This window comes from Chrysemys picta, chromosome 1 (genome assembly GCF_011386835.1).
Source record: "Chrysemys picta bellii isolate R12L10 chromosome 1, ASM1138683v2, whole genome shotgun sequence".
In the NCBI taxonomy this organism is placed as follows: Eukaryota; Metazoa; Chordata; order Testudines; family Emydidae; genus Chrysemys; species Chrysemys picta.
The window spans coordinates 328,340,734-328,359,039 of NC_088791.1; the positions used below are offsets into that span (position 1 = coordinate 328,340,734).

Here is an 18,306-nt window from a genome sequence, read left to right on the forward strand (position 1 = left end):
TCCTTCCCCTTCCTCCTCCTCTCTAGCAAAGTACTGCTTCTTCATCTGCTGGACGTTGTAGGGCTTCTTTGAATCCTCGTTGTCCTGAGGGGTGCCTTCTGGCTGGGTCTGTGAGGCCCATGGTTTGGGAATGGATGGCAGCAGAATGACTTCTATTTGTGAATGCTTTTGCCCTTCATAACACCTGCTCTCTGAATTTAACTAACCCTGGTCTCTTGCTGCTTTTTATCTCTGCTCTGCCCAGCTTCAGTTGCTTCCAGATCTTTCCTGTCCTGGCTGGGGTGGGGGTCTTCCCAGATGTCCTTGTCAAGGTCCATGCTGCTGCCCTGGCACCATATACTGTTCAGCTGCACATAAGAGAGCATGTCCTCTGGCTTGTCCAGCTGCCAGAACCACTCCTGGAGGTAGCTTTTGCTATCTTACAGCTCCAGAGCTGAGTGGGGAGCAGCTGGCTCCTGGGCTGAGCTGGAGACCTATTGCAGAGTTAGTCCCTTGTCATGTTTGATAGCCCTGGAGACTGAATTCTCTGTCGTCTAGAAAATACCTCTTCAGGGCACAGGGCCCATTTGCTCTTTCTCCCTGGCTTTGAGGTAAGGCTGTTCCCAGACCTACCCCGACTTCAACTTAGGTATCCACAGCTGAAGAGCCCCCGCAGGCAGTTTGAGTAAGCTCCATGATATAGATACTGCTGCAACCAGGATTTGGTCCAATATGAAACGAGCAGCTACTTTGCCCCTAAATGTGAGAATGTGACACTGTTAGACAGCAGCATGATCTTATCAGAAAACCCAACTAAAAATGATTCTCTGTGAAGAGCTGTGATTATTATTATACATTTAGGGCAAGATTTTCCAAAGCACCTAAGTGATTTAGGAGCACAATGGCCTGACTTTACTCCTAAATCACATAGATCACATAGGCATATTTGAATATCCCACCCTTAATGCTGGTAGCACCCATGATATTCTTATGAGATTTCTACACAGAAAAGGCATGGCACTTGCCCTGAGAAATACCCATTCTAAAGACAAACAGAGAGCAATAGGAAGGGATGCAATATATATGTAGAGTGGTCAAGTTGATGATTCACTGCCTCTAAGTAATGGCTACATTCAGCCCTGACCTGGAGGATTTAATAGAACTCATTGTTCTTCTAATATATAAAATATTCCTTCACCCCAGTTTGAAGTGTCAATGATTACATTCTCTTTGTAAGACCAAGATGAGTGTGAAGCCAGCATTTTGCTCCATAAATATTGCTTATAGCCTCAGAATGTTTCAACAATATGGTTCACTAGTGACTTTCATCATTTATCACAAAAGATCTACAGACACAAGGTACATTTTATCCTGTCAGTTAAGAATGCTCAATAAATATTCTACTTAGAAAATATTTATCATAATTCTTCCTGTAACATCTATAAGTTTCCCTGTTTCTTCAGAGTTTTGTATGTTTTTCTGACACTAGTAACAAGGAGAAGGGATGGACAAGTCAGACATCTAAATGCTCTTCTTTGAAATGACTTTGTAGCTACTAGATATGAAGGGCGGGGGAGGGTGGAATATATAAAGGGCCAGATCCTGGGATGATTCTGAGACACACTTGGTGTAGCTCAGGTGCTATTTTATGGTCCCTGATCTTGGAACCATCTAGCCATTGTCCAAGTACTTAGTATAAATAAGAGCAGTCACAGGACAGCTCTATTTTATGCCAGCTGGAAGAACATGAATAGGGCTTCTAGGTACTACGAATAATAATTAACAATATGACCCACATCCTCCTTTCCAGCTCATTTGTTTTTAGGACCAAAACTTTTTTGTGCTTCTGAAGTCTATGGACAATATTTTCTGTCTCAAATGCCTTTGCACTCGCAGGTCACAGTTGTACCCAGAGTGCTAAAATACTATGCAAGAGGTTATCCTCTCTGGGCCCAAAAGGAGCGGGACCTTTTGAGAAATGTTGTTGTTGCAAGATTTTCAGTCTGCTATTGCAGTTCAAACGATCTCTGAATATGTGGATATTTATCAAAACCACAACCAAACTTTCAAAGGTTCTCCAGCACAGCTTAGTATGTGTATTAAAATTATCTTCATTCAACAGTTAGACTATTCACATCACTTTAAACCTGTGCAGATATAAAAGCCAGTAAAGAGGCTACAGATATAAAAGCCGCTAATGTGGCTGCTTCAATACCATGGTGATGAATGAAATATAATAAATACCTAGATATATTGGATAGAGACATAAATACAGAGAGATGATATAGGATTCATGCAAGACCCTCTTCAACATTTATACATTCTAGCACTGCAGTTGTGCTACTGTAGCATAGACGTGTCCTACACCAGTGGAAGGGGTTTCTTCCCACCGTAGTTAATCTACCCCTTCAAGAAGTGGTAGCTAGGTCAATGGAAGAATTCTTCTGTTGACCTAGCTGTGTCAACACCTGGGGTTAGGTTAACCTAAGCATGGTGCTCAGGGATGTAAATTTTTCACACTCCTGCATGAAGTAACTAGATTCATCTAATTTTTCAGTGCTCAAATTCAAATTAAGGGCCCAATCCATCTCCCATTGACGCCAATTAAATCTTTTCATTGGCATCAATGGGAGGTGGATAGAGCTTTAAATCTTAAAATTGAGGTTTATGCAATGCATAGAGTTTTTTGTAAGTACTTTACACAGGAATGAATTTTACCCTTAGGGTACGTCTTCACTACCCGCCGGATCGGTGGGTAGTTATCTATCGGGGATTGATTTATCGTGTCTCATCTAGACATGATAAATCGATCCCCGAATGTGCTCCCCGTCAACTCCGGAACTCCAGAGTGAGAGGAGGAATCGGAGTCAACGGGGGAGCCGCGGCTGTTGATCCCACGCTGTGAGGATGCAAGGTAAGTCGATCTAAGATACGTTGACTTCAGCTACGCTATTCTCGTAGCTGAAGTTGCGTATCTTAGATCGACCCCTCCCCCCGCCAAGTGTAGACCAGCCCTTAGAAAGCAGCTCAAGATTTATAAATGGTAAACAGAGTTATATTTGCAAAGCTGATATTGGGATCCTTATTTTACCCATTGTTATTAGCCGAACAGCTAACTTTTTCATGCAACATTTTTATGATTGTCCTTCTCTGTGCAAACTTGTCAGCCTAATGTGAAGGATGTTATTTTATTGCAAGACAGTGTCAATGTTTGTGGGAGCAACATAAAACATAAGCGGAATCATGATATTGGTATTTAAATACAAAATATAAGCTGGATACAAGATGTACATAAATAACATTTAAACACAGGAAGTAAACTGGATAAAATATAAACATTCAGGCAAATGTAATGATATCGAATGAGGGATTTTACTGCTCAATTTGTTTAGTAGCTATTATCAAATAGCTTAATCAAATGTTCATGTCGCTCATCTGTAATTAAAAAAGGAAAAAAGCAGCAGTTCATACTGCACCTACGTATGGTGCAGACTTCAAAATACCATGCTTAATCTGTGCCAGGACCAAGCTCCAGCATCCCTAGGCTTGGCAGTTCATAGCCCTGGCACCACTGGGCTTGCCATGTTAGTTATGAAAGTTAAAAAATTGCTTGAGCCACGGCACCTACTTGCATGAACCCTGGCACCTCTTTCATTACAAATTAAGCACTGCAGAATATCCTGGAAAGCTGACTTTTCATGGTATTTCTAGTTCTCCTCAATCAGTGCAGGTACACAAGGGCAGAGCTAGGATAATATTACCTGGTGCCAAATAGAAGATGTGGCTGTTTCATCCCTGAGTTTAATATATTTCCTGTTTAGCTGAAATTACAGGAAAATGTCAACCATCCTAACATCACTCACACTTTGAATACTTGGTAGTGCTGAGTCCAAAGGTAAATTTGGGGATACCAGACATAATGGGCCATTTCTCAGTTATCAATTGGCATAGCCAGCAGAGAATTAGGCATAACATCTCCATTTACTAGAGTTACTGGGAATCCTGTTTTTATGTCCCATGTTAAGGTAGAAGTTTCAGGACTGAAAAGATAGTGGATTAATGAAAATCAGAGACTGAGGTGTGGAAAATTACATACTGTAGCATACTTTCTGCCCCTTAGACAAAGTTTTTGGTAAATCACTCTAGGGTGGGGTACTACCAAGTTGCTACAGTCTTATGTTTCCTGAGATTAATGTCACTTGCCCTCCTTGGAGCAAGTCAATATGCTAGAACTTATTTATTTATGCATCTCACCATTTGTCTGCACAGCATTTTACAGGGAACTATAAATATAATTTCCTTTACCTGAGAGGCTAATATCTAGAATTATAGAAATGTAGGTCCAGAAGGGACCTAGAGAAGTCATCAAGTCCAGCCCTCTGCACTAGTGCAGGATCTAGTAAATGTTGACCATCCCTGACACGTGTTTGTCTGACCTGTTTTTAAAAACCTCCTGTGATGGAGATTCCGCAACCTCCCTTGGAAGCCTATCCCAGATTTTAACTACCCTTATAGTTAGAAAGTTTTTCCAAATATCTAACCTAAATGTCCCTTGCTGCAGATTAAGCCCATTACTTCTTGTCCTACCTCCAGTGGACATGGAGAACAATTGATCACTGTTGTCTTTATAACAGCCCTTAACACGTTTGAAGACTGTTTTCAAGTCCCCCCATAGTCTTCTTTTCTCAGGACTAAACATGCCAAGTTTTTTTAACCTTTCCTCTTACATCACATTTTCTAAACCTTTTATCATTTTTGTTGCTCTCCTCTGGACTCTCTCCAATTTGTCCACATCTTCCTTAAAGCGTGTCATCCAGAGTTGGACACAGTATTCCAGCTAAGGCCACACCAGTGCCAAGTATAACAGGAGTATTACCTCCCTTACCTTACTTAGAACACTCTTATTAATTCATTCCAGAATGGTATTAGCCTTTTTCGCAACCGCATCACACTGTTGATTCATATTCAATTTGTGATCCCGCTATAACCCCCAGATTCTTTTCAGCAGCACTACCACTGAGACAGTTATTCCCCCTTTTATAGTTGTGAATTTGATTTTTCCTTTCTAACTGAAGTACTTTAGACTTGTCTTTATTGAGTTTCATCTTGTTGAATTCAGACCACTTCTTCAATTTGCCAAGGTCTTTTTTAATTTTAATCCTGTAATTCAAAGTGCTTGCAACTCCCAGCATACTCTGTAAACATACTCTCCACTCCGCTATCCAAGTCATTAATGAAAATATTGAATAGTACCAGACCCAGGACTGACCCCTCTGGGATCCCATTAAAAACACCCTCCCAATTTAACAGCAAAGCATTCATAACTACTCTTTGAGTATACTCTTTCAACCAGCTGTGCACCCACCTTATAGTAACTTCATCTAGACCACATTTCCCTAGTTTGCTACCTAACTTTGGTGAGCTCCCTAGCATGTTGGTACTCAATATGGGTCCAATCGAACTCATCCTAAAGTCCATGGAAAGACTACCATTGACTTCAGTGGCAATTGGATCTGGCTTTGTATGACAAACTGGCCCAAGGTGACTCGTGTCACCATCTGAAATATTAAGCAGTTAAAAATTAGAAGAAAACCCCCCCCTTTGAAAATGATTGCCGTTACTCCTTGTAGAAAGCATTCTGGCATCTTAGCTCTCCGAATCAGTGTGTCAAAGCATCTGCAGTGACACCAATGAATACTCAGAAGATCCTCTGGGTTTGGCCAGGATTGGAGGGTGAACATTCTATTATAGAGTGAACATTCTTTGGAAGTCAGAAAGCACTGTAAAGGAGCAGCCTTTCCAGAGTCCATGGGGGAGATGCCAAGACACACAGGACTTACCATACAAGATCAGTTCAGAGTTCCGTCTAGTTCCATATCCTGTCTGAGAGTAACCAGTACTAGTTGCTTCAGAAAGTGCAAGAAATCCCTGTATCATACTCATCTAGGTATTTTATCATTGTGATTTTTTTTTAATGATCATTCAAACATTTTGCCTGCAGTAAGGCTCACAGATCTGTAATTGCCAGGCTCACCTCATGTCTTACTTAAAGATAAGGCACAACATTTGCTACCTTCAAGTCCTCCAGTGTAGAGAGGATTGCATATTTGTGTTAGGGTTCAGCACTACATTCTTAAATTAATTCAAGACCCAGGAATCTGATCCTGGTGGCTTGTTCCACATTCATTTAGCACTATGTTCCACCACCTTTCCTTTTGACACCTCAGCTACATAGGAATTGCCATACTGTATCAGACCAATAGTCTATCTAGTCCAGTATCCCATCTGACAATAGCCAGCACCTGATAATTCATAGGAAGGTCCAAAAAATCCTGCAATAGCAGATGTCAGATAATCTGCCCCTGAATTATAGTCTCATCATAATCCCTAATTGTTAGAGATTGATTTAAATCTGTTAACATCAGTTTTATATCCCTCTCATATGTTTTGTTCATATTAGCTATTACTTTGAATGCCAATGTTCTCCTTATAAATGTTCAACCCCTCTTTGAATCTTGCTAAATTTGTGGTCTCTATACATTCCTGTGGCAGAGTTCCACAGTCCAATTACACAGTGTGTGAAAAAGTATTTCCTTTTTTTTGTTTTGAATTTTACGTCTTTCACTTTCATTGAACGTCCCCTGGTTCTTGTGTTATGAGAACAGAAGCTCCCAATCTCCCTTCAGTAGCCCATTCATTGTTTTGTATCCATTCTCTAGCAGTACATTCTCTTTATTGTCTGAAAAGGCTAGTTAACTCCCCACCATCGTCTGTGGCAAAGACTGATCTGAAATAGTCATTTAGTTTCTCACCAATGTCCTTATCGTATTAAGTGCACCTTGTAACCCTGAGTAGCCCACATGATCTACTGATTCTCTTGCAGGCTTCCTGCTTCTGATAAATATAGATATATAATCTTATTTGGTTTTACGTCTCTGCTCTTCAAATTCCCTCTTTGCATTCTGATTTCTAGCCTATGTGTTACCTGCTAGAGTTTATACACATTTCTGTTGGCTTCACTTGGGTTGGATTTCCACTTTCTCTTTAGCTCAAATACCCTCTTGTAACTTGCCATTTACCCAGACTAGGTTTTCTGCTTCCTTTCTTGTTTAAGGGTATGTATGCCTTTTATGACTCGACTCTGGCTGTTTAAATAGCCTCCGTGTTGAGTCTAAGGAGTTTAATGTCCTTATTTTCAATGTTAGGGTCTTTTTGACTAGCTTCCTCTTTAAAAAAATAAATAAAAATATTTACTGTAATGGAGCTATGCTGATTTATGCCAGCTCTAGTATTTGGCACAAAAGAAATAAAGTTTGGTCAAAGTGTTAGCTTTTGATACACACCCTTCTCCAGCAACACTGAAGTGGATTATATTGTTATCACTGGGTGAAATCTTGGCCCTTTGAAGTTAATGGCAAAACTCCCATTGACTTCAATAGGGCAAAGATTTCAGTCATTATCACTTAGGCCTAGATCTTGAAAAGTATTTAGGCACCCAATGCTCATTAAAATTAATGTCTCAAAATCAGTGACTCAACTGAGGTTACTTTTTGAACCAGCTCACATGGAAGAGAACATGTCACTGGGAATCTTCTCCCATCCCACCTCCCAGAAGACAACAGAGATGTACTGTGTTTAGCTTACTAACAATGGGTAGAAAGAGTGGGCTAGTGGAGGGAAAGGAGGGAGAGAGTCTTGATGGAGGGAGGAAAGGGAGAGAAACAGAATGCTGTAAGGGATCAGTGTTTTGGGGATGGGAAGGGGGTGAGGGAAGGAGACACGTGGGGGAATGTAGAGGTGAGATGACAGATTGATGTTGGTGGCTAGAAAAGAGTAGCAGTACAATTGAGTGGGTAAGGAAGGAGATACGCAGAGAGCCTGGGATGGGGAAAAGGAAAGGAGATACAGAGAGTGGAAATTAGATGTGAGAGAGAACATGGAAAAGAAGGGAGAGAACACAATGCAGGGGGGAAAAGAAGGGAGATGTAGGGAGAGATGAGGAATAAGGGAAGGCTACAAATAATAATGGAGGAGAATATACACCCATATGTAAAGAAGAAGGAAAGAATGTGGTGTGAATGATGAGAAATGGGAAAATGAAGAAGAAAAGCACAAGACACAATTACATTTTTTAAAGTTTATTTAGTATGAAGTTAAATGCCAGAATTGTTAAAATATCATGTGCAGGAATGTTTTATTTTCTACCGATGTGTGTACATTTACATATAGAAATATCTATTTCTGCAGACATATACATAATATGTGTGTATATATATATATATATATATATATATAATTACATGTCTATATACACCAGTGTTCTGATGACAGGAGGGAAAGAATGGAGGAAAGAGTGGAATTATTATTATTTGTATTATAGTAGCATCTAGATACCCCAATCAAGATCAGAGTTCCATTGTGCTAGCTGCTGCTTATGATCCTGTCTCTGTCTCTCTCATCTCGAGAGCACTAGTATCTATATAAGAGCTAGTTTGGGATTGGAATAGTAGAGTTATCTATGTCTATATAAATAGGGACTGAAAGTCTCAGAAGTGACTAGTGACCTTAATGAGACCTGATTTTTTAGGGTGATTGTTCAGCTGAAAATGAGGCCCCTTTAAAGATATCTCAAGTTTGGCACACGATAATTGAGGCACCCAAAATCATTATTCACTTCTGAAAACTCAATACATTATGTCAAACAGAACAAGTTAACTTATTTGATCATTCCCACATATGAAGTTTTGTTTAATTTTGCAACAGGTTGGATAAAATTATTTCTCCTCCAAAATTAGACACTATAAAAGCACTAATTTCTGTAAATTCAACCATGTCTAGAGATCAGAAATTGCTCAGGATCTTACAAAAAGGCTGGCTAGAGTTACATAACTGGACAAGTGGTGCAGAGTCATACCAATTAGGATATGAATTAGTAGGAAAAGCCTTCACAAATTCACTCCCTTTCCCCCAAGCACAATTGAGAAACAGACTTTAGTACGTACATCAAGCCTGCAGTTGTAATGCTGCCCAAAGGGGGGAGGGATAGCTCAGTGGTTTGAGCATTGACCTGCTAAACCCAGGGTTGTATTCAATCCTTGAGAGGGCCACTTAGGGATCTAGGGCAAAATCAGTACTTGGTCCTGCTAGTGAAGGCAGAGGGCTGGACTCAATGACCTTTCAAGGTCCCTTCCAGTTCTAGGAGATAGGGTATCTTTATTTATTTATAACTCCCAATGCAGTAGGACAGAAAGATCAGGCCCTAAAAGCATCAGTCCTACCAATGCCCCACACTCTCTTCACTCTCCTCTTCTGCTGAACATGAATATCAACCTACACTTTTCTATATAAAGGCTAATGGGACATTTTATTTCACTCAGTTCTGTGAGCCTCACATTATATGAAGGCTGTGAAACATTTGCTTTTGATCATTCCTTAATTGTATGGTGGATGATTCATAATTAAACAATTTGTAATTATTGGGATCTTAGCATAAAACCTGAGACAGAATAGTGTGTCTAAATCTGGGGGATATGACATAATGGTGTCTTGATTCCTGAAGAGAAGGTTATTAGTGATATTAGGTAAAGTAATTGAACTTGGGTTCTTTATTCCCCGAATCCACACTGCTTAGTTGCAACCTTCAGCTCACACCCTAAAACTCTCCCTCTGTCTCCACACAAGAGTTCACCAGCTTTTTCAGAGAGAAGGTAGTCAAGATCTGAAGTGGTCTTTCCCACCATAGAGTTAGAAGGGACCACAAGGGTCATCTAGTCTAACTGCCTGCCAAGATGCAGTATTTGTTGTGTCTAAGCCATCCAAGACAGATGGCTATCCAGCCTCTTTTTGAAAAGCTCCTGTGAAGGAGCTTTCACAACTTCCCAAGACAGTTTGTTCCATTGTCCTACTGTTCTTACAGTTAAGAAGTTTTTCCCGAGATTTAATATAAATCTGCTATGCTGTGGTTTGAACCCATTGCCTCTTGTCCTACCTTCTGTGGCAAGAGAGAACAATTTTTCTCTATCTGTTTTATGGCAGCCTTTCAAGTATTTTAAGACTGCTATCATGTCTCCCTCCCCTGCCTACCTTAATCTGCCCTTTTCCAAACTAAACATACCAAGTTTCTTCAGCCTTTGCTCATAAGGCTTGCATTCCATCCCTTTGATCATCTTTGTTGCTTGCCTCTGGATCCTTTTCAGTTTCTCTACATCTTTTCTATATAGTGGTGACCAAAATTCCTCCTATTTCCTCGGTCCCAGCACCCTGTCCTCCTTTTCCCTTGTCACCTACACCAAAGTTTTGGCCTGCTCTCCTCCTCTAACCCTTCCACTGTCTCAGTGACCCCATCCCCTCTTGTCTCTGACATCCATTGCCATCCACTCTCACCGCCTCCTGACCTTCCTCAATATCTGACTCTCCTTTGCTCCTTCCCTTCACAATTACAAAGATACTCAAAATCAACAAGATGAAATTCAATAAAGACAAGTGCAAAGTACTATACTTAGGAAGAAAAGTCAAATGCACAACTCTAAAATGTGGTGGTTAAGCAGTAGTACTGCTGAAAAAAGGATCTGTGATGAATATGCGTTAATGTGATGCAGTTGTGAAAAAGGCTTATCATTCTGGGTTGTATTAACAGGAGTGTGGTATGTCAGACACAGGGGTAATTGTCCCATTCTATTGACACTGGTGAGGCTTCAGCTGGAGTATTTTGTCCAGTTCTGGGCACCAGACTTTCAGAAAGATGGGGACAATTTGGAGAGAGTACAGAGGAGAGCAACAAAAATGATAAAAATTTAGAAACGCTGACCTAGGATGAAAGGTTAAAAATGCTGGGCATATTTAGACTTGAGAAAAGAAGATGGGGGTGGGTGGGGCGAATGTGATAAGTCTTCAAATATGTGAAGGGCTATTACAAGGAGGATGGTGATCCATTGTTCCCCATCTCCACTGGAGGTCGGGTAAGAAATAATGGGCCTCATCTGCAGCAAGGGAGATTAGAAAGTTTTTCCTAATATCTTAATTATAAGGATAGTTAAGCACTGAAATAGGCTCCAACAGAGCCTTAACACAGAGGGTTGGACTAGATGATCTCTTGAGGTCCCTTCCAGCCTTACATTTCTATAATTCTATAATTCTATGCTCCAGTCTCTTCAAAAAGTCATCTCTTGACCCACCTATCTTTCCAACTCCTGCCTCTTCTCTCTTCTTCCCTTCACCTCCAAAGTAATTGATTCTTAGCATTCCTTATCTTCTCCACTACGACATTAATGGCGATAGTCTTGAATGTCCATTTCTCTGATTCTCCCAGTCATCTTCACACCTTCTTTCATTCTGCATTCTACACATGGAAATCTGACTGAATTGACCCATAAGCCACTACCTATCTCTACCCCCCCCCCCAATCCATCCTTAAGAGTCATTTCTTCCTGATGCCTAAAAATGAATTTGTGGGACAGTCATATGTAGATAAATATTTAAGGTTAAGAAGAGGATATGTATGTTCAAAATAAATATGTTTATGGTGTCCCTCTCCCTGACCCTCAGCGTGTTGCTTGGCCTCATGAATTGTAAACTGTTGCTAGCACATTGTGGGCACTACTGGACCTAATAATATGCATTAATAATTCTATTATGAAAATAATGCTTGTCACTAGTGAAATCTTATGATACCACCATGCACTTTGATAATTAAATTTAAGGTTATTCTCACTATCATATTCACCAATAACTTCTTTGCACTGTAAAATGAACAAAGCAAACCATATCAGCCTACCTAGACAGAAGTTCTGATCATCCTTCCTCCTCTATGATTTGATGTTTCTGTCCATCTGAGCTTTACAAAGATGAGTGAACAAAGATCTATTCATTTTCATCAACCAATGGGCACTAGTCACAGCAGTGTACTCCCAGACCCCCAGGGTTATTCAGAGCAGAACTGACACTTCTCTCAGTCTTTGGGTCATGCAAAGCTACAGTGATTCATATCTATGGGCTCTGATAAGTGATAGATCTATTTGTCTAAGGACTGGTAGGTTGCTGTAATTTTTTCTCTCCCCACTTACAGTATTTTCTCATCAGCAGAGGTGGCCTCAGAGTAATAGGAGGAATTTTAAAATATGGAGGAATGTCATTATCTTCCCCCTAACTAATTAGACTTCTACATGGAGTAAAGCCCAATAGAAGCATATTGTTTTAACCATACTATATTATATGGCTTTCTAAGCTACATCCTGCCCTTAAAATATAATCATGTTATCAAGTTACAAAGCAATTGATGACTAAACACAGTCATTTGCTAAAAGAAAACTGCTTTTAGATGAAAACTCAGCATCATGCCTTTTTCAGTTCAATATCTTCCTGATAGGTTATGTTCCCATATTTTCATTTCTGTCCCTTTGACTTATTTTTCCTACTGAAACTGATAGAGGCTAGATTCCTTTTTTAAAAATTATAATAGTAGCTAAGTATTGACCAAATGATAACAGAATAGTAATGATAGCTGTGTATATTGTATTCTTTCCAATTTCATTTATTTCTGCTTCCTAGAGAAGCATTTTTCTTTGAAAAGCAAAGGCAACCTAGTTCTTAGCTCCTCCTACTGTTCAATTCAAGTCTAATTAGTATATCTATAGCAGTTACTAGTGTCAAGTTACATAAACCAGAGTTTCACACATCTGAAATGATGTTTGTACAAGTCTTGTGCTTCGGCTGAACTACAAGAATACCATTTGTACCAGGTACATTAATAAATAAGATAAAGAGATATTTCAGCCTTTCTTATAGTAAATGAAACCTAGTGTATTGCACTGTCAACTGGGAGGAAGGCATACAGATAGTTAAAGCACCAACAATAAACATGTAATGAACGGAAGTGTCATCTCTTTACACACTACTTCATCTTTTGTATTTAACACGGGGACTGAATTTTCCTCAATTCCCTTCAGTTCAAGAACTATCCACAATGAATGTGAAACAAGAAAACACTGAAAAGACCTTTGCAAAAGAAATGATCCTCCCTGAAATAGCTCTGCATGCTTAAAGTACTTTAATAATGATATATTAAAAACTATATTTTATTAACAAAGGGAGGGTTCATAGCGAGGCTCCCGATGTCTCTCTTTGATCTAAAATTCGACCGAGATCATGTAGCACCAAAGTAGTCTCCCATTTAGCATAGGGATGGTATGGGGCATTCTGCGTCTAACTTGGATCTGGTCTTGACAAACTTTTGTTACTTAGGACTGAGTTCCTTCACGTCATAAAATAATGCTATTGAAGATCTGAAGTAACAGTGCAATCCCGGAACTGCTTGTAATGGGAGTTCTAACGAGCTCGTTCACTGCAGTTAGTGGGGATAATAACACCTTCCATTACATCCATATACCTAACAGTCGACTGAGTACAAATATCTTATGAACAATCTAACTTTTTAGCACTTATAAATGAACTCCTGTTCGGCTGAATCCAGCTGTAGGCAGCACGGTAGGTGGTATAACAAAAGTCCATACAACGGGACATAAAACAACAATGGGAAGCAATTCTAAAAGAGGCATGGCAGAGCAGTCCCATCTGGGTATCACTTATTTCCTCCCCCTGTCTAGTTCTGTGGGGCAAACAAATCTCTAGCCACCTGCATCTTTAGCCAACCCCAAACTGAATAAACTGGGAGGCAAACAGAAAGTTTATCAGTTACATCACCTCAAGAAATAAACACACACATGATTCGAAAAATCCCCTTTATTTGGTGTTTAAGGAGGACCAAGCAGGAGGCAGAAAACGTTGGTTAATAAATATGAAGATTACTGTGAATTTGATAAACCGCGGACAGTGGATTGAGTCTCGCTCGCCTACACACACACACACACTCAAACGTACACTTAGACAAGTCTGAATCTGAGATTTCCCTCCTGATCAGTTTGGGGGGAAAGCTTTCCGTTAATCATTAAACGCTATTTTATTAGCCTGCATCCTTATAACATACACGGCACAAAGATTACCCGATGCGTTGCTAAGATATACTTTGATGCCCATTAGGATCCAGTGCCGGGTTTAGCATCACTTGAGGGCTGAGTGTAGGATTGGCACAGGTTATGGGGTCAGCACAGTGTCGTGGGTTTAGGACTGAGTTGTGGGGCTCAGCAGGGTTGGGAGGTCCGGGGCAGAGGAGCAGAGCTCTAGGAGCGTGGCCCAGTTTCAGGGTTCAGGGTGGGCAGCGGTATAGTTTCGGGCTGAGTATAAAGCTGCCCGTTGTATAAAGTCCCCCCTAGCTGGCCCGGCTGGAGCCCAGGCGTGGGGCTACTTGCGGAGCCGCCTCGTGCTGGGCAGCAAAGGGCTACGCCAGAGTCCCCGAAGCGGCCCCGTCCAGCCCGCTCGCCCCCCTCTCACCTGAGTTCCGGAGCTTGCGGTTCTTGAAGACCGAGATGACGACCAGCAGGTTGCCCACGATGTCCACCACGGTGGTGAAGATCAGCACGCTGGACAGCGCCGGGACCACCCAGGCCGGCCGCCGGGCCGCCGCCGCCTCCTCCCGCCCCGCCAAGCCGAAGCCCCCTCGCCCGCCCAGCTCGCAGCAGTTCCTCAGCGAGCCATTCGCCAGCATCGCTGACACCCGCGCCCCCGTCTCCGCTTCGCCGGGCGCCCCCGGCAGCCTCCCGCCCGGCTCCTCCTAGCGTGGGCTGGGGCGCCCCGGCCCCGGGCTCCCCATGGCAGCGCCGGCTGCCGCCTTCCCTCCAGCCCCGGGTGCCCCGGCGCTGCCGACTAGCCCTGCTCGGCGGCGGGCAGGGCTTTAATGGGCTGCGCTCCCCCGCCCCGCGCCCGCTCCCCCGCTGCCTCCCCGGCAGAAGGCGCTGCGGGGCAGCGGCCGGGCGGGGCTGGAGGCAGCAAAGCCCCCTCCCCACTCCTCCATCTCTCGCCCGCCCCCGGCCCGCAGCCCCGCCAGGAGCTGGGGCAGGCGGGGAAAGGGGTCGGCGCGGGCTAACCGGGGAGGAGACGGAGAGCAGCCGGCCAGGTCCCTCCCCCACTGCCCTGCTCCCTCCCCCCACGCGCGCGGCGTGACTGCAAACTTTCCCGCGGCCGCTCGCAGCCCCTCGGTGGCGGCCGGGCGCTCTGAGGGGAGCCAGAGCGCTTTGCTGCGGGTTGGCGCGTGCGGGGCGGATCCGGAGCAAGGGGGCGGGTGTGGGCTCGTGCCCGGGAAGCCTGTGAGTAAGTTAGGAGCGATCGAGCAGGGGGAGACAGCAGGCACGGGGAGGGAACGTGCAGGGAGAGAGACGGAGGAGCGTGCGTAAGGGAAGGGGATCCCCGACGGGGGAGGGGAACATTCCGAAAGGGGGGAAGGGAGAACATGCATGGGGAGGAGGAGCAGCCACGGAGGAGGGGGGGGTATCACTGACAGTGGAGCATGCATAGGAGAGGGGAAATCACAATGGGGGAGGGGAGGATGCATAGAGGAGAGGGAATTACGGGGGGGAAGGGGAGGATGCATAGGGGAGAGGGAATCACGGGGGGAGGGGAGGATGCATAGGGGAGAGGGTATCACAGCGGGGGGGGGGGGGAAGAGATGGAAGGATGCATAGAGGAAGCAACAGAGGGTCCTGTGGCACCTTTAAGACTAAGAGAAGTATTGGAGCATAAGCTTTCGTGGGTGAATGCCCACTTCCTCAGACGCCTCTTGCCACAGGACCCTCTGTTGCTTTTTACAGATTCAGACTAACACGGCTACCCCTCTGATACTTGGCATAGAGGAAGGAGGCTCACAGGGGGAAGGGAGGATACATAGGGGAGGGGGACTCCCAGGGGGGAAAGGTGCACGGTCAAGGAAATGGCAGTCAACCTTTTTTTTCATTTGTGGACCCCTAAAATATTTCAAATGGAGGTGCAGACGGACCCCTTTGGAAAGCTCAGACATAGTCTGCAGACCCCCAAGGGTGCGCGGAGCACAGGTTGAAAACCACTGAGTTAAGGGAATGGGGTGTGTGGACAAAGGGCAGAGAGCCCCAAACAGAGGGACTGTTGCTGAGGGAGGAGTCCCAGACAGGCAGGCACCATGCAAGCTAGGGACTGGCACATGGTAGAGGGGTAATACACAGCCACGCGCAGGGCACTGCACGCTGCAGGGCTGGCACAGGGATGGGGGCTGTGGCCGAGTTAGGAGTGCAGGGGATGCTGCTGCTGTAAGTGGGGCAAGCAGCGGCCATCGCACGCCCCAAGGGCTCTGGTCCTGCTGCCGTGGAGGTCCCCCGCTGCTAGCAGCAGTCTCGCCAGGCACTGAGCCCAACTGTGGCAAGGGGCGGTGTGAGGTGGGTGGAGCTGATCTTGAGCCGCAGATCCAGGGCCCTTCCTGTGAAGGGGGGGGGGGGGCAGAGCCCTCATGCTCGTCCCGGGCCCTTCGTGGGGCCAGAGGAGCCTCAGTGCTCCTTTCTGTGCAGGAAAAGTCAAAGCCACAGGTGGGGGTGGCAGGAGGGCCCAGGGTGGCTCAGCTCACTGCAGGCAGGAGAGGAAGGGTTTAAAGACAATACTCATTAGCAATAAGCCTCAGAGGTGTCGCTGTCCGGGCCTCTTCTTTCCCAGGACAGTGCTGGAGCTGCATGGCAACCAGCCAGGAGTCTGAGCTCGGTCAGCCGGAGATGCCAGCTGAGATCCTGGGGCTTCCACATGACTCATGAACAGGGCCGGCTCTACCATTTTTGCTGCCCCAAAGCCAAAAAAAAAAAAAAAATAGCCACTTGGACTGCCACCGCCCGAACTGCCGAAGCACAAAAAAAAAAAAAAAAAAAAAAAGCTGACCGGACTCTGCCGCCCCAAGAATGGATGGAATGCCGCCCCTTAGCATGTGCCGCCCCAGGCACGTGCTTGCTCTGCTGGTGCCTGGAGCTGGCCCTGCTCATGAGAAGAGCCTGGGCGAATAGCTGCCAAGGGAGCAGCTCCTCCTTGGTTTCACTGCTTTTGACTCACTGTTTGAATGGCCTGACTAACCAAGATAAGGTAATCAAGGGCAGCAAACAACCCTTCATCTCCTTTTTTTTAAACAGGGCAGAGCTTGGGATTTAGAGTTTATCTTAATTAAGAAGTCCATGTAATCCAGCTCTATCTAAACCATCTCTCTCAGGCTTGGAGTTTCAGAACTGATTTGGCAAAAGGCGATTTTCTAAAGCAAGTCTCCCTACTAAAAGTCAATAACTATACATGAGGCACCCAAGGAGGAGAACTTTATTTTCCTCAGGATCAGTCTAACAGCTAGATGTAATGGGAAATCCCTCCTCACCTCCCCCATCTACACCATCTGTTGTCTGGCTCTAAATGTTCCACTGCTTTCCCACCCGTTAAAGTAATTTCAATCACTTCCTATGGATTACGTCAGGGGTGCCCAACCTACGGCCCACCAGAGCATTTCATAGGGCCCACAGCCTGCTTCAACACAATATACTAACGGCTGATTCACTAGCATTTTGTCATCATGTTTACATCATTTTAGTTTACACAAGTGTGTAAATAGACAATACCGTACATAGAAACCACCTGTTTAAATACATATGAAACACGCTGAACTTAAAATATAAATCAATATAGGTGACTTTAAATCTTATTCAAATTTGTGGAATCTGTTTGGCCCACGCAAAATTGTGCTTAGGTTTATGTGGCCCTCCTATGTAATAAGGTTGGGCACCACTGAACATAATCATTTGCTAAATATAATACAATATACACTATGTATTATTAGTTGTGTTACATTAATGCCAAGAGGCACCACCTGAGAACAGGGCCCCATTTTGCTCGATGCTACACAAATACTAGGGTGGTATACAGTCCCTGCCCCCAGAGATTTTACAATCTAAATAGGCATCACTTACAGAAGTGGAGTGACTTGCACAAGGTTACACACAGAGAATATCATTGGAACAGCCAGGATTAGAGGAACCCAGATCTCTTCACTGCTAGTCTGATGCCCTATCTACTAGGCCACAGTGCCAACATTATATACAAGATCTAGATTTGCGTGCAACTTCTCTTCCTCTCCTACTCCTCAAAATTTTACAAACAAATTGATCAATGTATGATAAATTACATCCAGTGTACCCTGTGAATTTCACAAGTCACCCACATTTGACTTTCCTGGCAGACTTTGGCTGTAATTTATTTATGTTGTAGGATTCACCCCTAACACCAAACATGGGCATATCCACCCTTAGGCAAAGGTGGTCAGACCAGGAAAACGGTGTTTTTGGAGGGAGCTATCTAGCTATATTAGCTTCCATTGCTGTAAAAGCTGAGGCACACTTGGAACATGGGGACCAATGGCTTTACAGATTGGGCAGAGGAATGGCCATGAAA

At 43.9% G+C, this 18,306-nt stretch overlaps 1 protein-coding gene across 1 annotated transcript in view; it reads right to left on the reverse strand.

The window, feature by feature from the left end:
* The window catches only part of MTNR1B (melatonin receptor 1B), a 51,733-nt gene extending 36,577 nt beyond the window's left edge, over positions 1-15,156 (reverse strand). The window contains exon 1 of the mRNA XM_005304052.4: positions 14,365-15,156. Within this exon, the coding sequence (XP_005304109.2) occupies positions 14,365-14,578 (214 nt within the window). The 5' untranslated portion in view covers positions 14,579-15,156. The remainder of the gene's footprint in view (positions 1-14,364) is intronic.
* Positions 15,157-18,306: the final 3,150 nt, after the last annotated feature.